The 23619-nt window shown below is 36.8% G+C and overlaps 2 protein-coding genes across 5 annotated transcripts in view; both read right to left on the bottom strand.

Moving 5' to 3' along the window:
• LOC144653787 (zinc metalloproteinase nas-15-like) overlaps window positions 1-23619 on the bottom strand; it is a 45246-nt gene that overhangs the window by 6857 nt on the left and 14770 nt on the right. The gene's annotated exons all lie outside the window — the stretch shown is intronic.
• LOC144653788 (zinc metalloproteinase nas-4-like) lies at window positions 1698-22594 on the bottom strand. Of its 4 annotated transcripts, XM_078513889.1 has the most exons (8): window positions 22489-22594; window positions 21050-21205; window positions 20462-20579; window positions 19285-19400; window positions 18705-18788; window positions 18326-18459; window positions 16741-16850; window positions 15434-15546 (listed from the first exon to the last, which is right to left on the bottom strand). In XM_078513889.1, the coding sequence occupies exons 1-7, from the start codon at window positions 22544-22546 to the stop codon at window positions 16761-16763; spliced, it is 756 nt and encodes a 251-aa protein (XP_078370015.1). In that variant the 5' UTR covers window positions 22547-22594; the 3' UTR covers window positions 15434-15546; window positions 16741-16760. The 4 variants fall into 4 exon arrangements, with proteins under 4 accessions (XP_078370014.1, XP_078370013.1, XP_078370016.1 ...); XM_078513888.1 differs by lacking the exons at window positions 15434-15546; window positions 16741-16850; window positions 18326-18459; ... (2 more) ...; window positions 20462-20579; window positions 21050-21205 and adding exons at window positions 1698-1811; window positions 4100-4236; window positions 5937-6020; ... (1 more) ...; window positions 10582-10699; window positions 11453-11608 and having other exon boundaries at window positions 22489-22587; XM_078513887.1 differs by lacking the exons at window positions 15434-15546; window positions 16741-16850; window positions 18326-18459; ... (3 more) ...; window positions 21050-21205; window positions 22489-22594 and adding exons at window positions 1698-1811; window positions 4100-4236; window positions 5937-6020; ... (2 more) ...; window positions 11453-11608; window positions 12384-12467.

Here is a 23619-nt window from a genome sequence, read left to right as displayed (position 1 = left end):
GCTACACGGTAATTCCAGTTGGTCACCCATCCATGTATTAACCTCGCCCGACAGGACTTAACTTCAGCCAGGTAGGATGGAGCCTGCGCTTTCATTGGGTATTATAGAAAAACAACACAGAATAACTTTACTCAAGTCTTAATTAATCGGTAATTTTTTACTACTTGTCTTGCGGCAACGAATTTGAGCTCATGTATATTTCGCACAACACGTTTTTCCTCGTTCAAACCAAAATGAAAGCGCTTGCTCAATTTAAGCTGGCCAAAGTTAAGGCTTGCCGGGCGGGGTTAACTCTTGGATGGGTGCCCGACTCGAAATACCCCGTGTTGTAAGCTTTTCTTTTTCTTTTTTTTTTTCAGGAGGTATGCAATTAATGAAATTTAAGAGTCGTCACGGCAAGGAAAGCCCCAAAATACAACAGAACTGCACAGATACCAACAGTAAAACATTATAATAAGCCAATGAATGCGAATAAAAATATATGGAAAAAGAATTCTACATGAGATCGCGAAGCAGCGATCGGCGTTGTTGACATGTTCTGGATAAAAATTATACCTTTGCACTCGAACGGAAAGACATGAAGTTTGGCTAATTCAAGCGACACAGAAGGGCCCAGAGATAAATCGTTAATATTCAAAGAGAAAAATGTTTGGGTGAAAAGGTGGATGTTTTTGATGGACTTCGCTTGACCCGAAAGCAAAATGGCGGTCCCGCCTATTGTCCCGTTCAAGAGTTAAAAATAATAACCAAATTACAAGAAAACGGGCGCTACAAAACAGAAACAGATCATACACACAGAAAGTTAAGGCATCAAACCTAACTACTGGGAAAGAATTAGCGAACAATAGCGATATAAGCACTAATGATAAGCCTTTCTACACCTCTGCTGTGGCGTACTCGCGATTTAATCCCGCTCATCTGACCAAACCGAGGGAATCGCTCGCGCGTTGCCATGTGACGTCATACTGGCAGTGATGAGTCGGTCACGAATAAACAACTGGAAACAATAGAGTCACCTTCCCCCCCCCCCCCCCCGACCAATGCACTTTTTTACAATTATTACATCCACCGTCACATTCTACTATTCGATGAACTCGTTAGGAGAAAAGGAGCAAACACAATGGTCGGGGATGAGGGTGTTCTATTTGAAAACTTTACAGTGGGATGGACCGTTCCATATTAACTCTCATTGGAACAGCCGCGTACTAAGCCACAATATTATGGTAATTGTGCGAAAAAGCACCTTTCTGGTAAAAACGAGAATAGAGAGCTAGAAAGACCGTGGACCGTGGATTCCCTCGCTCAAGGGCTTAATCTGCCCGGTTCAACACCATTCTCGTCTCCGAAGACGCTTGTTCCTTATAGCCGGTTGAGCCCGTGCATGATAAAACAAGTGGCTCTGGGGATGCATGATCTGATTGGCTGCAATTTTAACCAAAGGAACATCCAATCAAAGGATTCGTTATAAAATCCTTTTTAATATACTAGAGTTTGAAATGGTTCACTTGATTTGATTGGCTTGATTTGAAACTCCGGATCCTTTGTTTAAATGTCGCCATTTAAATCATGTGTCTCCAGAGCCACTTGTTTCTCGCGGACAGCTAACAAGGACAAGGGGCTCTTGGGACGAAAATGTTTCAACATATAAAGGGTTGCATTAAATAGGCACAGAACCAAATAAATTATTAAACACAGACTAACATCAGACTAAGGCAATTTTATTACCGTCGATTTTTACATTCTTTTTTGTACTTCGCGTCCATCTGTTCTGCATCTATATCACTGAGGCCCTCTCGCTGACCAATTGTAACCTGTAAAAGAAAAACAAGAATTACGCGAATCGATATTTGAAATCGTTAAAAACTGGAGCATAAGATGATCCAATTCAAGAGTTTGATTGGCTTAGCCATGGGAGTTCATGCGAATCTGTTAACATTTATTTCTGTCGTTGTGACAACAATTTCTTGCTGAAAAAGGGGTCTAAAATCATTGAATATGAATGCATTTACCTTTTACTCAAAAACAAGTCCTCATAAAACCCATGTATCAAGAAATGCGAAGAGTTTTCTGAGACTTTGAGACAAACAAACGGTTTCAATTCCTATAGATGTTTGCTGGTTCATAAAAAGCCCAAGTCACGCTCCCTTATGATCAATACTTCTTTCAAGGGAGCCTCCGCTCTTACAACAATTTGACGTTAAATGGTTTGAAGTTATGCCTTATTCCCAATTTAAAAGGACAAGGGCGAATTGGCATTCAAAAGCAACCAAAAATAGAAAAGATTATGGCTTTTAAATTTCCCGCGTTCCGCCACTTTGAATTTTATGACGTGTAATGCTGCCCAATTGTTTGACACAAAAGATCCCCCGCTTCCAAAGAAAAGCGGCAATATTATGCTATTTATTTGTAGAAATAAATAATTTTATGCAGCTTGCGACGTATGCATCTACCAACTTCCAGTCTGGGGGTTATTTCCGGCCATACGGGATATTCTTCATGTGTCCTTATATAGAATCGAGGCAAGCGTGGTGAATTCTCTTTCGTTACATGTCTAGCAAGCGACGACATTTTTTTGCGTGGCGAGAAGATACCGATGGTTTTTTCCATGGTTGATGCTCTGCGACATCCCTCGAGATATATATCTGGAGCTATTCTTCTTCATAAGATAAGTACACAATTACTGTTTGCTATTGAACACAATAGTTTATTTTCTGCACATTTTAATTCTTGGTTTTCACGTGACGTCATCAAAAAATTTTAACCCAGAATCGCAAGACCCCTGAGTTTTAATCTTTCACTGGCTGTTAGACGTTCTTAACATATATCTTGTTGAAGGTTTTTAGCTCGAAAGCATTCGCTGTCTTTAAGATAGAGCATTTTGAATTTTAGAGTTTCACGCCACCCGAGATCAAAGATGGCCGCCACAAGGCTGTAACATTACTTAAAAAATGCCTTATCCTGCCGTTTTTAACAATCTGGACAGTTGAGGTTTTGCGGAAGTGCTTATGTGAATGTTTACTTGTTCATGCGGATAATTTGACCGCTTTTTGTAGCAAAATTTAATGCCAGATGTTTTCATTGATTTCCAGCTGCCATGTTGGAGCCCAAGCAGTTAGACTCCAACATGTCGTTTCCATACTGTGCTCTCTAAATTTGCGTGAAACATTTTGACTGATAACTCGAGTACGGAATAACGTACAGACCTGAGACTTGGACAAGTAGTTTAAATAGTAGTTTTCTACAACCTGTAATATTCTTGAATTTTCTGACTCAATAGTTTTGGATATATTTTTTTGCGGCTTGACAGTGGCGTGACAGTGAAAACCACCTATAAAAGGGGGTGTTATGCACAATATCACGCCATTGTTTAACTCAGTTTAGCTCCTTGTTTTGCTATAATTCTTAACGGATAAATTTTTAGCGAAAGGGCGAACTGTTTCTACTTTTAAAAAGCTCTAACTATTGCCTCCGCTAGCTAATTTATTTTTTGCTTATATTCCTTCATTGCCAAATTATGGATTAATATATTTTTCTTGGACGCAACCTCAGCGGGTGTTCATGTTCGTACTAGTCGGTACAAGGTACAGTTTAATCCCGCTAATTCGAACTCATTTATTTCGAATTTCCCGTAATTTCGAACTAAACCCATCTCCCTTGAACTTGCCTTTAAGTAATTTACTATAGGCTATTTCGAAGTCTTTAGTTCAAGCGTCGCCGTGCACAGTTATTTTTCATTCATAATCTTTCTTTAGCTATACAGCAGACTGACAGCTTCCAGCATGTCGAATCTACCAGGCATTTGATTTTGCGCTTTCGTTGAGCGCTTGTTTTATTAAGGACCGCTTTGTTTTATCTCCGGCAGTAAAGCATATTCCTGGCGTCATCTCAATAATTTGAGTTTAATCATTTCACGTCATATAATCAAAAATAGCGGTGCTCATGAACTTTAGAAGCGATAACCTTTTCCACTTTTTGTTGATTTTAAATGTTATGTATCTTCTTTATCCTGTAAAATTAGTTGGAATGAAGGCATTTCTTCAAACAATTCAACGTCATCTTGTCGAAAGAGCGGAGGTCCCTATTGACAGCAGCACCTTACCCCTTTCTCCTTTGGAACGATTGTAGGTTTCCCGTTCTTGCTGAAAAACTTGGGGCCGTAATGCATTATACTACCGTAATCATACGGGAACCCAAGGGAGTCAGTATCTTTTTGCTTCTGAAAAGCGAACGCGAGACCTAAAAATGCAATCAAACGGATTAACAATACAATATTTATAGACCCTACCAAGAAAAATTATACTTATTTACTAATGCACATGCTGCATTACGATTCCCTCAGCTGTCGCACACTATCAGCCATTTTAGTTCACCAATCAAATATTCTCTGATGCTTATTTGTTTAAATTGATCACTGACATGCAGTTGTATAGTTGTGTTTTTCAAACGGCTAAGAATGGACAAAACCTATTTATTTGAGATGATATTTAGCTCGACAAAGTGATAAAAGGCAAATAGCAAACTGTGTAAAATAAATCCAAGGCGAGTTTTCTTCTCTCTGCACGAGTATGTTGAAAGTGCTCTATTTTGCGTAAATTCCATTCGCTATTGTTGGCTCTTTCGGGGTATTTCGAACTTTCGTGGATTTCACAAAAAATTTAAACTCAATGGAACTTTTAAACAGTATATTCAAAAATATTCACCAAATAGGTCCTTTCGACGAAATAAAAGAAAATTAGAGTTTTTGGTCCTGTTACGGGATTCTCAATATGTCCTTACGCTACACGGACGACGACTAAAGCCTGGTTTTCACTAGAGACGCAAGCACAGGCACAAGCACAAGCGCAAGGATAACAGGTCTTATAACCCACCCAGTAATTTTTGCGCGCGCTCATTGGATTAAACGCATCACGTGGTACAAAATCGGACGACGGGTATCAGCGAATATACCCCGTCCGATTTGATATCCATCGCCCGATTTTGTAGGCAAGCACAAAACAAACGAATGAAGTCACCTTATTCAATTCTAACTTTTAATGAAATCACAGAGTTAAAAGCTCATGTAAACCAATCAATTACATTTGTTTCAACCACAAAATCACTGTAGGTTTTTCCTATAAATTTACTGTCATAAAGCACGTTGTAGAACTTAATCAGAGGGTTATAAAATAAATAAACCCCTTCTAGCTTGCTGGTATATTGGAGGATAATGCCCTTGGCTGAAAGATTGTCCTCAAAATTTCACAGTTGCCCTCGAAGCTTCGCTTCTCGGCCAACTGTTTATTTTTCGTACAATCTTTCAGCCTCGGGCATTATCCTCCAATATACCAGCCGCCTGAAAGGGTTTATTTACTAATTATTTCACCGTGAAGACGGCTTCAACGCGAGCAAAAGCACAAGCGCATTGCATTTTGATACTTGTGCAAGTGCTTGCGGCAAGCACAAGCACAAGGGTCAAAATTTATCCTTTTTGCGTGATTGCGCTTGTGCTTGCGCTTGTGCATGAGTCGCTAGTGAAAACCAGGCCTAACTGAACTTTAAAAAATTGGCTAAATTCTCTCTTCTTCTCACTTGATCTCCTCTGTTTCAAGTAACGGATGGAGATTCAAGAAAATTAACTCGTTTAGACTGATTTACAAACTTCCCCTTTTTACTCGCTTTGCAATTGGAATTCGTGTCGGGCAATTAGGAAAGCAACAAACGTACTTGCCCGATTATGCCCTTAACTGTTTTCAACTCATTTCATATACTATATTATCATTATATTTTCATTCCATTTTTCTGCCCGAGATGCAGGTATAATATTGCATGTGGTGCCATCCCAACCAGCACAAAGAAATTATTACCTTGCCCAATCAAGAGAAAACCAATTAAGAAAACAAGATTCTGAAAAAAAATCGCAACAAACGAAAATGGCCGAATTAAATTGATTTACTTACCTTTTTGGATGTTTTTAAAAATAATTTTGACGAACTTGTCCCTGTCAAGCCGAGACTGTTCATGGTAGAAGCCCAATGCGTGACCTGAAGAAAAGAAGTTGGATCTGAAGAACAATAATCTGAAAACCGAAACAAAACCTTAATTTCTTAATCAAAATTGAAAAATGCATGGTTCCTTTTTTGGCGACGTATAGCTCAATAAGTACAAAACAACGAAAAGCTTTTTATTTCACTAGTGGAAAATCTTAGCCGTTTAACACCGAAAAACGTGTGAGAGAAAACGTTTTTTCAACTTCTGCAATCCAGGCATACTTAGTTTTTGCATACAAGCATTTTTAATCTATAAGCTTACAAAGAAGCTGTCCTTTAAACCACAGTGGGATTCAACGAAATAAAATAAATGGAAAAATGACACCAACCAATTTCATGAATTACGGTTCCCTTTGTCCAACATGTTCCACCGTTGGAAGCTTTTTCCTCAAGATTGATGATTTGACGGCCTCCTTGTCTTCCCACAAATGATGTACACCCCTTCCTGATAATAGTAAACAAAAAAAGGAAGCTTAACAATTTGCACTCCTTGTATGTACAGCACAACTTGATCATACAGTTTATTTTAGAGAAGTCTCTGATTTTCTCTACTTCTCTACTTTTATTTACTGAGCAGAGGGTTTGTCTGGGTGAATCTCGACCGAGGTCGTGAATGCATACCGCGAATGCAGTGAGGACCGTACTTAAAACGGAGGTCAAGATTTTCCCATACATGCAGGCATACTAAGCTAGGTAAATATCGAGTAATGTGGACAAAAATAGAAACTTTTATTCGCTTAATGTCGGCTCGTGCTCGCTGACGTTTTGCTTACAAGCGGCAAAATAAAAAAATTGGGCAAAATCGGCAGGGATTTTTTTTATTTCTTTAGCCCTCATCATTTACTGACAGAATATTCTTATGAGCGTTTAAGAAGGACTTTAAATAAAAACCGCGCCTGCACTGGCAGAAAAATGAAATATCAAATTCCTTCATTTTTTTGCTCATTAATAGCTTTTAGGTAGATAAGAAACCTGATGTATTTTGTTCCCCCCAGAAGTCTTCTAATTTCGAGAAAAAAACCAAAGTTAGTTTTCGTGATCGGAGCCTCAAAGTGACACAATTTTCAACCCGAAATTCGCTATCGTTAACTCTCGTCGCGTTCACAAACAAAGCCATATTGAAAACTTTGGATGCTTTCTATCAACAGAGACACTCTTTTCCATTCGCTAAAATATAATTTCAGGGCTTAAGCAAAACTCTTCGAGCTGAAATAATTAAAAAGGTGGGGAATACTTTTCACGATACTTGAAAGTCGAATTAAACGGCAGTTTTCAACGGAATTATTTAATATGTGGTATAACTCCAAATTTTCTCAATTGTCGTTTAAACACACATGTAAATGTTTATCTAAGACATACCTGAGAATTGGCTTGGGTTGTTGAAGGCAGCATATTTACCAATGCATCGTAGTCCCACAAAATGTTGTGATATCGATCAAAATAGCCTAACTTAGAGCTAAACATTTCTTGGCTCCAAAAATACAACAAAGCAACTGTTAAGCGCGAAATTCCTTTTGCATCTTCATCCTTAGCAATTTTCCTTTATCGTGGTTCTTTTCTCTTGACGAAAGTGTGTACAGAACTCCAGAACGATCAATTTGCTTCCTCAAACTGCGTTGGCGGTGCTGGAGAATTGGTTTGCGTTATTTTAACTCCGTGACATTCTCGACCCCAGAGCTCTTACTGCGCAGACTCACTTACGTCACAATATCGTGTTTCGTGTCACGTGTATTATGTCACGTAAGTCACAAATCTAATCTTGTGGCAAAATGGCGAAGAGGTTTTGCGATCAAAATGGACCTCAATTGACCCAGGTTGGCTTTTTTATCTCACTCTTTCGTTGAAAAGGGAATTTTGCAATGGAACATTCGGCAAGAAGAAGGAAAAACGAGCATTTGGGGTTAAAACATTCATTATCGAGGCGTTTGGCAATTAGAAGTATTTACACAGTTTACGGTCATGCTGTGAAAATTTGCCGAAGTTTGATGCCTTCTAAGTGAGAATCTTTCCAATAACCCAAGCCAATTCTCAGGTATGTTTAATAAGAATATCTGTATGCATGTTTGAGCGAGAACTGAAAAAATTTAATGTTATACCACATGCTAAATACTGCCGTTGAAAATTACTATTTCATTCAAATTTTTGTTATCGTAAAAAGCAGTCCTCGTCAGTTCATTTTTTCAGTTGGAAGAGTTGCGCTAAAGCCCTGAAATTATATTCTAGCGAAAGAAAAAGAGTTTTTATGTTGATAGGAAGTGACCAAATTTCTCTGCGCGGTTTTGTAAGCGAACGCGAGGAGTGTTCACAATAGCTAATTTCGGGTTTAAAAGTTAGGAAATTTGTGACTTCGACCACCGAAATCGATTTTCTTTGTTTTCTTTAAATTAGAAGACCTCTAGGGGAAACAAACTACATCAGGTTTCTTATCTACCTTAAAGCTAATAATGAGCAAAAAACGAAGAAAAATCGATTTCCAATTTCTGCCAGGGAATTAAATTCTTGCTCGGCCGTTCGTAAAAGTCACTCTTAAGTCGGTTTAGCAGCTGTGATGAGTGTTTTTAACTTTCTGAGCTTGTAGAATTTTGCAATTCCGTCTACATCTGTTGACTTAGATTTCGATGGGACATTGTAACCACTCCTTATCAGTCGATGCTACGATCTTGATGTCAAACGTAACAAATGCCCAGCGGTTGGTGACCAAAAATTTACCATAGCAACAGTATTACCTTTAAAACACCGTTATTGAAGCTTTAACTGCTAATAACTCAAAAACCAGCTCTGTGACACCTATTTCCTATGACTTAATTTAATCAGCAAGACAAGATGCGACTTTTGGCAAAGTTTAAAATAAATCTGCACTGAGGGTTCAGAGTACCTTTAATTTTCGAAAATTTTTAGGCGGCTAAAACCCCATGTGCAGATTTTTTTAAAAATTTGCCAAAAGTTGCAACTTATCCTACTGATTACAATTCGTTAATAAAAAATGGGGGTCGTCGACTTGTTTTTGAGTTCCAGGCACTTAAAATTAAGGGTGTTTTAAACAGGTTTTACCGTTGCTATGGTAACTTGTAATGTCAAAAAAAATAATCATTAATTGTTCACCAGTGATTGGGCATCTTTTTAATACCATAACTGTTGCGTTAACCGTAACTGTTGCGTTAACTGAAAAACAGTCGTAGTATTGATCCGTCGAAGTTGAGGTGCTGACAACACGCTGGAAACTGTTTTCTTCACCACAAAACACCAGAAATATGATCGGTCAAGATGTCGGTCTAGATGGAAGAATAACTACGGTCAAGTCGGTCGAAGCCGATTTCAGCCAATCAAGTCAGTTCGTGAATTTGGTATTTCCCTGTCCTTGAGAGACACGGCATAATATGTAGGATAAACATCCATTTATGCGTATCTAACAAAAAATTCCTGTTTGTTGAGTAATTCAATGCCCACACTCCCGGAAAGATCAGAGCACATGTCGGCATTTCGCTCTCATTTTTTTTCTCTCTCATTTTCACATGTCGCTCTCTTAAGAGCAATTATTTGTATGAATGAAGTAAAGTGGGAAATGAAACTTTTTGCCCCCTTTTTTTATATTTTGCATGCAGTTACATATTCAGGGGGGGATGTACAAAAATGCCCTATTTTAAGGTTGCAACCTTATTGTTGTCATGGCAACACCCATCGTTTGTTGGTGTCTCTGAACCTAATTTTTCGCTCAGAACATGCTCAAAAATGTGACAAATGTAAACACCTGTTTCTCGAGTCCATTTAAACACTACTGTTCAGGACTTAAATAAAATATAAAGTCACCATTCTAGTTTAAATTGATGTATAAGACATTTTCTTACATTAAATTTACAACGACTAATCAGTCACTTTAATAACTAAGTGCGTTTTTGGCCATTTTGGTTGATGGGTAAAACATAGCAGACGTTTTTTTCGAATTTCGCCAAAAGTACACCAGTTCCAGACCAGAAATTACGCAGTCAGTTTACACATATATCTCAGTTGCTAAAACTGTAAAGATCTCTGCGGGGCGGGCTCTTTTATATTTTTGAGAATTTAATGAACGAGCCTCAAAAATCAGGTTTTGCATATTTTGACGAAATCATTATTTTGTCTGCTCACCAACAAAAACACTTGCAACAGTGAAACTGCTCTCAGTCGCAAAGAATCTTACCTGTTGAGTCATTTTCTAATCAAAACAATCATATTTAACCTTTGTTTTGTAAGAAATATCGATCAAAATAAGCTTATTACACAAGAATGTCTCCAGTTCATCATTGCAATAATGGCGTCGGTTCGTTTATCGAGCATTCATATTCAACACAAAGTCAAGTGCCTGTACCTTTTTTCTGAGGATCATGTTGCTGTGTATACACCTTCAGTGACTGTAATCTGGCTTATTGCCGCATATCTGCACAAGTAATAGCAAGCTTAGCAACTTTAAGTTATGAAGGGGGGTCAAAAAATTTCATTTCCCACTTTGCTTCATTCATACAAATAATTGCTCTTAAGTTATAAATATATAAATAAAGACTTTCAAGAGGTTGCTCACTTTTCGCCAGGAAAGAAGTATGCATAATCTTTTTCCTTTTTCCTTAACTTGAAGCGGATGCAAGTCATTTTTTCCCATTCCTTTATTGCCTGCTTAATGACCTTCGTTCCTTTCTTACCTAGAGTTATTAAAGCAAAAACAAAACCAGGGAATTAGAACAGTGGAACGCTCTCGATTCTGTCCAAAATATATCAATCAACCCATGACCATCTACAGTTTATTCATATGGAAAAACGAAAACATTCGGATGCAGAGGACCGCGAAGCGTGTCTGTTGCTTATCTAACAGTATTAATTATCCCAAAATAAACAATATTTGGGTTATAAAAATAACTAGATCACAGTAAATACATTGTAGTTAGTTTGAAATATATGGCTTCAAGAGAATTTAAACACGTGACCTTTGCCATGCCTTCAAGAACAAACTTATTCATACAAGCTATTTCATACATTGTTTTGGCATAATATGGACTAGTTCGTCTCGCCACGAAATGAAACTTACGAATGCGTCACCGTGGCCCGTGGGCAGAGATAGGAGAATCGTGCCCGCGCTAAGAGCCAATCAGATTGCCGAATTCGTTATTGTGCCCTCTTGGAAAAAAGTAAATTTTATTATTAAAAATAATCTTCATCATTGTTATAATTACGCCAGTATAAAGACGGAAAAATCCATCTAAAAGAAGCACTCCTAATAAACCATCATCATCATCTCGTCATCATCATCATCATCATCATCATCATCATCAACAACACGAATGCCAGTGTTGCCTCAGACTCAAGTTTCAATCTCGTCATTTTATCTCGAACAATCCCTGGCCCCTTTGCCACACTCAATAAAGATTTTTCGGAGTACTGTTTACTATTCAACTAACCGAACTTTTTGTCAATAGAGTAGACCATCACACCCTTGGGCCATTCTTTGCCTTTAATTGCAGCTCTTCCAGTTCCCAACTGCAGTGCCATGCGTTGAGCAGCCGTCAGGATCATGTCTCCCTCAAACAAATTCGGGTTATTAACACCGATATTTTCTTGAAGAAAAGATAAAAAAAAATTACGTCTATGTATCAAAAGAACGAACGGACGTGCCATTGACTGACTGACTGACTGACTGGCTAGCTAGCTAGCTAGATAACTGACTAACTGACTGACTGACTGACACGACCGACCGACCGACCGACCGACCGACCGACCGACCGACCGACCGACCGACCGACCCCCCCCCCGATGACTGACTGACTGAATGACTGATTTTATTGGTAACTACGTCCTGTGACTTTATTAAATCTGCAATCATGGATGCGTAAAAAAATATATGTATTAAATGAGTCGTTTTTTTTTTCTTTCCACATAACCGACCTCATTGATATCCGTTCAGGTATTTCTTCATGTTATTCGTAAAAGTTTTAATTGCCTGCCTGCCGGTTTCTCTGATCACTGTTGTTATGTCAGGTTGCCGCAAATCTACTTAGGCTTACTTGATTTCTTTTTTATTTCGTATTTTGTTCTCCAACGAAAAAGAACAAGCAGAATTTGTTAAAACTAGCCTAAGAATGGGCTTCTTGCGTATGTTATTATCAACAGTTACTTATCCTTCCGCTTTTGTTTTGCGACGTGTATTCGATAACCGCTCTGTATTTGGTTTAAAAAATGCCTTTCCGATTCGAACGTGTATCATAACTGATCGTGTTATCAATCGTAAAATACAATTCAACGTGAAACGCGATGACGCCAAGAAAAGTTAGTTGAATCCTCCGATTTGATTCCGGCTTTGACCTACTTAAAACTTGCTAAAGAAAAGCTTACCTTCAGGACTTTGGGCGAGTGCTACTCCACACAGAACAAGAACGTATAGCCACTCCATGTTGCTCCTTCACGGTACCGAAGCAGTGTGATGAAAACGATGAAATAGCTGAGAATTTATTGACCAGAATTGTTAGCTCACCTGCTACAGTCATCTTAACTTTATAATTTCTCTTTTATCTTTGTTTGAGATCTTTGATTCTTGTCTAAACACAGTTCGTAATTGTACAAGCCGTGAGAAGTGATCTGAACATCTTGTTCAAATGCATACTGCAGGTGAAAAGCGATAAACAGCAAACTAATTTCGCAGAGTTGCACCACACACACATCACAGTTGCACACATCACGTACACAGTTTTTCTGTTGTTTGTCAGTGATGGTAACTGAGCTAGCATAACAAACACTTTAAGCAGTGATAAACTTCGAAAATAAAGCAAATTATGTCGTCAAGGAAGCAGAAATTAGAGAAAGAATCAGAATCACAGATGAAGTATGCAGATATTGCAATAAAATATTCAAATTATCAAGTAAACTTTTATAGCTAGAATAGTATGACTGAATTGATACATGTTTGCACATCACAAGATTCTTATTTACCACAGCATTTCTCGCCCGCCCTCACCAATCTCAAACATCTTATTTCATATTCAACCTGTAGATCAATGCAATCAAAGCTGTTCTCTGTAAGTAGCAGTAGCTTGTCTGTTATTTACCTGGAATGTTTCTCTGGTTATTGATATGTACATAACTGGATTAAAACAGACACTTTTTAAAACGAAATGTTATTTCAGGTTGACGTTTTCCACTTAGCGGTGTTCAGTATCCGTTGAAAGCATCGAGTGATGGTAAATATTATTTATTTAGGAGACACGTTCATTTAACCTCTTATACCTGTTCTGTTCTTTTAAATATCCTCCTACAGCATAAATCGAGTCAACCAACTGTGAAATTTGTGTTAATAAACAAAGTGAACTTAATAAAGACTTCTGAGATCAACCCCAAACCCCAAGGTATGATTTTTGCAGCGATAATATTTGTCGGTTAAATTACTATCCATTTGGAAGCGTAGTTTGTTTTTTTAGCACTTATATCCTTGCTAGCGTCATTGGCCCTCTGAATAAACAGAACCAATAATACACTCCCTCGATAAACGTGTAAAAAAGAAATATGCATATAACATGGAACATTTTAATGTGTGAATTAGATACATTTTTTTTTCTAATTCACACAATCACATAACCAACCAAAACCGAAAGGTTGGTAATAGTAATTGACATTTGCAGAGTAAATTAACATTTCACCTAATATGACCAAACGTCTTGATAGTTCAAATAACGCTAAGTATTTTCATCCCTCGATGTTTGTAAAAGCAGTTTAACACCAAAAGCTTAGTGGTTTTATCCCACAATGTTTGAAAAAGCCGTTAAAACAATCACGACATTGAGATCATAATAATACTGCGTAAGGTCTAACGTCTATTTTTATTTGCTTCTTTTTTTAAGCCCAAATGAAAGGACAAAACAAAACTATTAAATTTCTCTGCGTTTTCAAACTGAAAAAAAAAATTAATCGATTTTTCCGTCTTCGAAGCGAAACCACGTAAAAATACAGTAGAACCCTAACCCCTTAAACTCGAACTCTGAAGGGAAACGAAAAACAGTTCGACTTATTCAATTTGCCAAGTTAATAGTTTACTGATTTTCAACACTTCAGTATACAGTACAGTCCAAATTAAACATATCTCGTCAAAAACTCTCTGCCTGTCAAATACGTTATCTGTTCGTTGCTCTAATCATTGGGCATCCGTGGCGAATTCGAGTTACGTTATCGGGGTAAATTTGACCCAAATTTTGATCAAGGGAAACGAAATTTAGTTCGAGTTAGCAGGGTTTTCGAGTCATCCGAGTTCGAGTAAACCGAGTAAAAATGGTTGAAAAGTGGGGTCAAATCCAAGGGAAATGGAAGTTAGTTTGAGTTATCGGGGTGTTTGAGTTATCAGAGTTCGAGTTACCGTTGTAAAAAAAAGAAAAATTAGAGTCTTCGATGGATATGAATTTGGAACATCAGCTTAGAAAAACTGCAGTTAAACTCAAATTTTTTTTCGTTGAGAGTTTGCTTCTATAGCATGACAAACACTGGAAGAAAAGATAAACTTCAGAAATAAATGAAAACTATATTTTCAAGGAAGCAGGGGTAAGAAACAGCATTTGAATAAAAAATAAAACAGCATTTCTCGCCGCCCTCGCCATGTCCAAACATCTTATATCATAATTCAGCCTGTAGATCAATGCTATCAAAGATGTTCTCTGTAAGTAGCGATAGCTTGTCTGTTATTTACCTAGAGAGTTTCCCTGGTTATTGATATGTACAAAGCTGGACTGAAGCAAACACTTTTTAAAACGAAATATTGTTACAGGTTGACGTTTAGTGCGTAAGGCTGTTCAGTCGGTTGAAAGCATTAAGCGATGGTGATGATTCGTCTTTAAATAGATTATTCATTTCACCGTCTTCGCCGTTTTTCTTCAGTCACAGAAGCCGAGATGGCGTTATTTACCAGCTAAGAGTCGGTCCGTATAGTGACAAACAGTGACTTGTCTTTGGAAATGCTTCCCTCGCGCAGCATTTTCAGGTCACGTTTTCTTACTATACGGACATCCCAACCGGCAACTAACATATATACATAATTTAAAACCTGAGACTGGAAGACGAGTACAGAGGAGGACAAAAGAGTACAGCAACACATTTTTCTTTACTTGTGTGAAATAACAGAAAATTTTTTTTGAAGAAAATAGCTTTGATTATCCCTTAAAATTTCCCTTAATATGAAAACACTTCACGGCGAAAACAGTTCGCGAGTGTTGAATATTAACATCAGTTCTGTCCTAGACTGGCAAAGCTCGTTTTAAGTTTAATGTTCCACTACTCAGACTTCCAGAGCCATGTTTACGAACTTGGCCTAAGGTATTGTTATACTTTTGTGATAGTTTCTTTAATAAGCGGTTTGTTATCGGAGTCTTATGAAATAACATGAGAACGCATAAAGGACACAAATAGACATTTTATAATGCTTTTATTCTACTTTAATGTGGTTTACATTTTCTCCATTTAAGCCTAGTTTTCTAATTATTAAACCACTTCAATGTTTTGATTTCCAGATGCGAATGACCTACAAATAAATACAAGCAATTATCAGTGGCAATGCGCATTCATTCTTTTATATTCACAATTGCCGTAGTGTAAAATTTTAGTTTTTTGTCTGTATCTGCGCAATTTTCCTCAATGCTAAGAAATCTCAACAATTGTACTGAAATACAAAAACTCAATCATGGCTTTAGAAAACACATTTTTAAGCACGTTTAAAGACCCTTAATTAAGGATGCTCACAACGCTTTCCAGCACTTTTTAAACCTTAAACTTTGAGAGATTAGTACAACGAATACTAACCAGTTGCTGCTACAATAAACAAATCATCGCTGAACAAGTAGGGGTCATTTTCATGACGTCACTGGTTAACATAGCAACAGTATAACCTGTTAAAACACCCTTTATATTCCCTTTAAGCGCTTAAAACTCAAAAGCGAGTCCGGTGACCTCCATTTTTATCATTGAACAAAGATCAGCAATGTTAGGATGCAACTGTTTGCAAAGTTAAAAAAATTCCAGAGCCGTTTCAGAGCCACCTTAAATTTTCGAAAATTTAAGGTGGCTGTAAAACGGCTCAGAATAACTTTTTAACTCTTTTAAAAGTTGTATCCTAACATGCTGATCATTACTCAATGATAAAAAATGAGGGTCATGCACTCGTTTTTGAGTTTTAAACGCTTAAAGGCTCTATAAAAGGTGTTTTTCACACGTTATACTGTTGCTATGGTTACCAGTGACGTCAAGAAAATAATCACATTTTGTTTATCAATGATTGGGCATTTGTTTGATACCATTTTTGTAGCAGTAAGTGATAAGTGTTTGTAGTACTGACCCATCAAAGTATGAGAGCTGAAAGTGCTGAAAACTTTTGTAAGCCTACTTAAACCAAAGCACATTTTTTCAAACATTAAATCCACCGTCACATTCTGCTCTAGCATTCTGGTATATAATGGTAATACTGCAAAAAAAGGAGGCAAAATGGTTCCCACCGGTAAAATTTCCAGCTTCCCGGTAATAACAAGAAGAGAGAAAAAATGATGACCGTTCTATTTGATTTTTCACTGGAACAACTGGTTTCCCTCGCTAAAGGACAGGCAGGTAACTGGCAAGTTTCGCTGGTGCTCGATCTGTCCAGTTTAATAATTATAATTTATTTCTAAAGGGTTGCATTCAAAAGAAACAAATGAAACAATAAATTGTTAGACGCAGACGTTACCTTGCACAAAGGTAATTTTATTACCCCCGTTTTTTACATTGTTTTTGGTACTTCTTGTTCATCTGTTTTGCGTCTTCCCCACTGAGCTTCGTTCGCTGACCAATTGTTCTCTGTAAAAGTAAAACAAAATTACGCGAATCGATGGTGTTATAACCTGAAGCATAAGTTCATTAATTTCTAGAGTTTAAATGACTTAGCAACCATGAATCTCATGCAAATGTGTTTACATTATTTTTGTCGTCGTCACAAGAATTTCTTGCTGCAAAAAGTTTCTTAAATCATTGAATATAAATCGCATTTTCTTCGTCACTTAAAACGTTACAATTACCTCTTCTAAGTGATACAGATAAATTAAAATAACAATCATAATTAAAACATATTTATACAGGATGACCATTTCAGTTATAAAAACTGCTATCAACATGGGTCCTGTGTACTGCAAATTAATTAATTACTGCAAATGTACGACTAAGGCGACTGAAAAAGCACAGAAAAAATAGTTTTTTTAATTGTTTGATCAAATCTTCATGAGTTGTTGATGTAAGCATTCAAAACTATATTTCGAGAGCTGTTTTTTTATTCCTTAACTTAGCTCTGTATTCGGACCACTTAGGTTAAATTCGGTAATAAAAAAAAACACTAATTTTTTTCTCATGTTTAAGGTGGCCCGCGGGTATTTCCGGGAGCGGAGGTGCTATTTTTTAAATTGAATTTTGGGCATGGAAACCTTAACCGATTTCTATGAATTTTGGTAGTCGAAATAGCAAATGTTTAAATTTTATACAGCTTTAAAATTTGTAACAAACAAAAACAATAAACACGAAATATTAGCACTTTTAAATTAACCTATTTTTTAATAAAACGCGAATATTTTCTAAACGCGAAGATAGATTTTTTTTCTTATTGCTGTAAATAAGTTCAAATTATCCAAGAATTCATGTGAGCAAGTTTCAACGAAATCGGCTGGGTAGAAATTGCTGCACAGTTGACTGTTAGATTTTAGCTTAAATATATTATGCTTGTGTATTTTTACCAGTTATTACAACAACGCTTGTGTAATGTTAAGATTGCATTGATTATTTGAAAGCTTAATACCAGCTAAAACAATGCTGAAAATTCTGAAAAGATCGGAAACTCCTAGCAAAAGTTATAAGCAAATAAAACAGAAGATGTTTACGTTGCATAAAATGTATTTTTTAAAATATTCATTGTTTTTCGAACTACAAAAAATCTACCGATTTTTTTTTTCTTTTATTTTTAAGTATGAGAAAATCCAGCATCTTCGAAATTCTTACTATTTTTTGTTATACATATCGTGTTTGCAAACAATTTATTTTGTCTTTCCAGGCCCTGCAAACAATTTTTTTCAATATTTTTCTTACCCCCCCCCCCCCCCCCCCAGGGACCTCTGGATGCGCCCCAAACCACTCGGCCATGCTTACGTCCTTATAAAAACCGTGTATCTTGAAGTGCGAAGGTAGTTTATCAGTTTTTAGGACATAAAAAACGGTATATTTCTGGCGCTGCAGAACTTGGTGGTTGGTTTAAAGATGTGAGCAAAAAGGCCGTAACAATCGAAACTTACCTTTTTCTTTGGAACGATTGTTGGTTTCCCGTTCTTGCTGAAAAACTTGGGCCCGTAATGCATTATACTGCCGTAATCATACGGGGACCCAAGGGAGTTAACATCGTTCTGCTTTTTGAAATTGAACTTGGCCGCTAAAAATTCAATCGGAGTAATACGAGAATTACAGTTATAAGATTCTACTAGTATACCAATGCAAATGCCGCAATGGCTGGTTTTCACTGTCATGCAAGTAACGATACTGTCGCGTGCTGCAAAAAATAAATCCAAAGCTATCAAGTCAAAAAATCAAGAATATTGAAGATTGTAGAAAATTACATTTTACATAAAATTAAATCGGCAACAAACGAAAATGGAGCAATTCGATTATTTTACTTACCCTCGATAATGTTTTCAAACTTTATTGTGACGTACTTGTCCCTGTCAGGACGAGACTGTTCGTGGTAGAAGCCCAAAGCGTGACCTGAAGAAAAAAAAATAAATCTGAAGAACAACGGTCAGGAAAACCCTAACAAAATCCTAATTTCGTAACCAAAATTGAAAAATGGTTCCTTTTTTGGCGACTTATAGCTTTAATTTGCTCTCTTTGGGTGTCATGCGCAAAGAGATTAATTGCTACCGCAGACACACCCAGAGCCTAGTATAGATGTCAGTAGATCCGGTGTACGTGTTCATTGTTCGATTGTAGCTTTACTAGCAAGACGTTTATCCTGATTTGTGTTGTAGCGGGGGAATTTAAGGTAGACAACAAACCTCTAGAGGAAAATGAAAGCCATTTAATACTGAAAAAAGTGTGAGAAAAAAAGTTTTTTCAACTTCTGCAACCCATGCTCGGTTTTCGCTAACGACCTTTCTTAATCTTTAAGCGTACAAAGAAACTGTCCAATAAACCTTAGTGTGATTTAAAGGTATAAAATCAAATAAAAAACAAGGTGCATTAAATTAGCCTTGACACTAACCGATTTCATGAATTACAACTCCCTTGACCCAACATGTTCCACCGTTGGAAGCTTTTTCCTCAAGATTGATGACTTGTCGGCCTCCTCGTCTTCCCACAAATGATGAACATCCCTTCCTGATAGTAGTCAACAAACAAAAAGGAGCACAAGTTGATAATATCCTTTTTTGTTTTTTTGTTTTTTGTTTTTTTGTTGTTAACGTTGTTGTCTTTTGTTTTTTGTATTTTTGTTTTTTTTTTGACGCAATCAAAAAAAAAGTGATGTCTGTATGAAAGACGGAGGTCAAGATTTTCCCATACAGGCCGACTAAGTTCGGTAAATATCGAGTAAATAAGTTGATTAACATACGACTCGTACTCGCTGACTCTTTGCTTACAAACAGCGATAAAATGAAATGGACAAGAAAAGGTTGAGATCATCGACAGGCATTTGTTCAATTTATGTAATGTTTAATAAATGAGCAGCAGCGTTTTATCAAGTTTAAAACACGAGGCGCAGCCGAGTGTTTTAGACTTGATAAAATACGAACTGCGAATTTATTGAAGGGCTTAAAAGTCTTCTGATGTGGATCAACTCATTCTTGCACTAATATTTAAATTTGGGGTTATTTTGGCCTAGAAAATTGGACGTAAAGTTTAGCCGTGTCTTTATCAGATATAAAGACACTCATTAAACATTAATTTCTTTTGTATTTTCTTTATGAATTATTAATGTGTTTTTTCATTATTTGTTTTATTTTATTTTTCACGGGTATTATATTTCGGAAATCGCGCAAATAAGTGAGAATAAGGTAGTATTTTGCAATTTCGTTTCCTCCTGTTGACTGCATGTGTTTATCCCCGCCAAGCTTTTTGGTTCTTTCTTTCGGTATTTTCAGCATAAAAAAGTCATTGGTTTTCTATTTCGCCCTGTAATTTGCTCACCACAAATGTGATCGGTGAAAATGTCGGTCTAGATGGGAAAATGTCAACCGTGGTCAATTACTGATTTCAGCCCAATCAAAATTTGAATTTGGTAGTGCCCAGTCCTTTAGAGATATATATTTAATGCCCCCACTCTTGGAAACATGTGGACTGAACCTTTAAAATCTGTCAAGAATTTAACATCAAAGCACTTGTCGGCATTTTTTCGCGCTCTTAAGTTATAAATAAATAAAGACTTTCAAGATAGTGCTTACTTTTTGCCAGGAAAGAAGTATGCATAATCTTTTTCCTTTTTCCTTAACTTGAAGCGGATGCAAGTCTTTTTTTCCCATTCTTTTATTGCCTGTTTAATGATATCCGTTCCTCGTTTACCTAGAGTGAAACAAAAACAAAACCAGTGAACTAGAACAGTGAAAAGCTTTCGATTCTGTGCAGAATAAATCAATCAACCCAAGACAATCTAGAATTCTAAAGTTAAATGAAAAACAAAATCATTTGAATGCAGAGGATGGGAAACGAATTAAACCGCTTAGCGTGTCTCGTGCCGGATCTCTTCTTTAAGTGATACTCGCAGGTACTCAGTTCACTTAGAGCGCAAATGAAACCATAACGATTGCAAGATTGGTACTTTGGCCAATATTTCAAATAGCAAAGCTTTAGTACTCCTTAGAGCCAGCACCATTACAGTGTTAATTATTTTCAAAAATTAAGCAATCCTTTGGTTGAAAAATATCTTCGTCATCATCATCATCCTCATCATCATCATCATTACGAATGCCAGTGTTGCCTCATACTCACTGAATAAAGAGTTTTGATAGGCAACGTTCTACTGCTAAACTCACCGAACTTTTTGTCAATAGCATAGACCATCACGCCTTCGGACCATTCTTTGCCTTTGATTGCAGCTCTCCCAGTTCCCAACTCATACGCCAACCGTTGAGCAGCCGTCAGGATCATGTCTCCCTCAAATAAATTCGGGTTATTAACACCGATATTTTCTTGAAGAAAAGATAAAAAATTAATTAGTCTATGTATCAAAAAAACGAACGGAAGTGCCATTGACTGACTGACTGACTGACTGACTGACTCTTGTTTTTGATGACGTCCTGTGACGTCATTAGATCTGCAATCATGGATGCGCCATATTAGATTTCACTATTTTATTGAAAGTCAAAAAATAACCAAAATGATTGTTGGATGTTTAAACGACTTTTGCAGTTTTGTTTAAGAAAACTGGAACAATTTAAGTATTTTGTCACAATTGACCAAACTTGTCTGTAAAAATACGGTTGTCGTGGGCAATGTCAAAAACTATTATTACACCATTGACAAATTTTACTTTCCGTGAATGACTCAAAAACAGCTACTGAAAGTGTCGCCATCAAAGAGTTAAGTCCCTCTTCGAAATTGAAGGAAACCTGAACGAGGTGGCATCCAGCCCACACCTTTTGTACGTCAAAGTGGAAATTACATAATGTCAGACTTCTCGTAGCTATCTTTTCCTCGTCAATCCCTCACCTTTAAAAGCGAATCACCTTTCGATTGACTGTTAAAGAAAAATATTTTTTCATCGGTTTTGCTCTCGTGCAGATTGTACAAAAGATTGTACAAAAGCAGTCATTGTGTAAATATGCTATTTACACAATTATTCAAGAGTTCTAAAGCAGCCGTGGTCGCCTTGTCTTAGATCCCTAAAATGAATACTCGCAAGCAATATTTTAAGTTGATTTACTTGTGTTATCAGGACGTGTTTTTGTGTTCACTCCCTTCCATTTATGAGATTAAGATATGAATAAAATAGTTCTGTCAATCTCTCTTCTCTTTTTAGAATAAAGGGATCCGATAAAGTGGAAGCAGAAATACAACCAATGCTATTCAACAGATGCCAAAAAATCGCTGCATCGCTCAATAAAAAAAAAACTGATCTGTTGGATCTGTTTTTGTCACAACACAGACAATCAACATCAGACATCTTCGTTCCCGAATCTAAGTTTTTGATTATTATAATACTTCAAGTGAATTTGAAATTGATTCGTTGTTATTCTTCTTTCCACATAACTAACCGACCACATTGCCATCCGTTCAGGTATTTCTTCATGTTATTCCTAAATATATAATTTGCCTGCCTTCCGTATCACCGTTGTTGTATCAGGTAGCCGCAAATTTACTAAGGCGTACTTGATTTTCTTTTTTATTTCGTATTTTGTTCTTCAAGGAAAGAGAACAAGCAGAATATACTCTTGGCTTTGACCTACTTAAAACTTGCTAAAGAAAAGCTTACCTTCAGGACTTTGGGCGAGCGCCACTCCGCACAGAACAAGAAAGTACAGCCACTTCATGTTGCTTCTTCAAGGCACCGAAGTAGTGTGACGAAAACGACGAAATAGCTGAGAATATATTGACCACAATTGTTTACTCACCTGCTAAAGTTATCTTCACTTTGTTTTTTCTCTGTTCTCTTTGTTTGAGATCTTTGATTCTTGTCTAAACACATTCAGTAAATTGGACTAGCCGTGCGAAGTGATCTGAAAGTCTTGTTCAAATACATGCTGCAGGTGAATGGCGACAAACAGTGAACTAACTTCGCAAAGTTGCACCACACGCCATCACGAGAACAGATGATACTAAGTACACATCACGTATGATATTAAGTATACATCACGTACAAAAAGTTTCTATTGTTAGTCCGTGATCGTAACTATGAACTAGTAAAACTAGCAAAGCTATTAAAGCTAGTAAAACACTATAAGCAGTGATGAAATTCAAAAAAAGGAAACATTTGTCGTCAAGATAGCAGGAATTAAAAAAAAGGATCAAGAAAAATGCCGCAGCTAACTTATGGAGATATTGCAATAAAATATTCAAATTATCAAGTAAACTTTTATAGCTAGAATAGTATGACTGATACATGTTTGCACATCATAAGATTCTTATTTACCACAGCATTTTTTCACCACCCACACCATCTCCAAAGTGATCCAGTAGATCAAAGCTGTTCTGTATACGTAGCAAGAGCTTGTCTGTTATTTACCTCAAATGTTTCAGTGGTTATTGATATGTACATAACTGGATTAAAACAAACACGTTTTAAAACAAAATATTATGTCAGGTTGGTGTCCACTTCTTAGCGGTGTTCAGTATCCGTTGGAAGCATCGGGTGATAGAAAATTTTTTTTTAGGAGACACGTTCATTTTATCATTATTGCCTGTTCAGTTCCCTTAAATATCCTGTTTAGTAAAAATCGAGTCAACCAACTGTAAAAATTGACTAAATTAATACGTAAATAAAGTGAATTTTATAAAGACTGCTGAGATCAACCAATACCCCAGAATTATGTTTTTTAAAGCAGCGATAATATATGTTAAGAAAATCACTATCCAATGGGTAGAGTAGTTTGTTTTGTAAGCACTT

This window comes from Oculina patagonica, chromosome 5, assembly GCF_052425735.1.
Source record: "Oculina patagonica isolate OP01 chromosome 5, crgOcupat, whole genome shotgun sequence".
NCBI classification, from domain to species: Eukaryota; Metazoa; Cnidaria; class Anthozoa; order Scleractinia; family Oculinidae; genus Oculina; species Oculina patagonica.
This window is presented reverse-complemented; position numbering and strand designations above follow the sequence as displayed.

What these genes read in the sequence shown, in the direction of transcription:
- LOC144653788 (XM_078513888.1), bottom strand. Translation starts at nt 22,546, where the DNA reads ATGAAGTGGCTGTACTTTCTTGTTCTGTGCGGAGTGGCGCTCGCCCAA. An exon ending in CTCTATTGACAAAAAGTTCG is followed by an intron (nt 10,700 to 11,452) that starts GTTAGTTGAATA and finishes TAATAACTCTAG; the next exon opens with GTAAGAAAGGAACGAAGGTC. An exon ending in TACTTCTTTCCTGGCGAAAA is followed by an intron (nt 6,472 to 10,581) that starts GTGAGCAACCTC and finishes TACTATTATCAG; the next exon opens with GAAGGGGTGTACATCATTTG.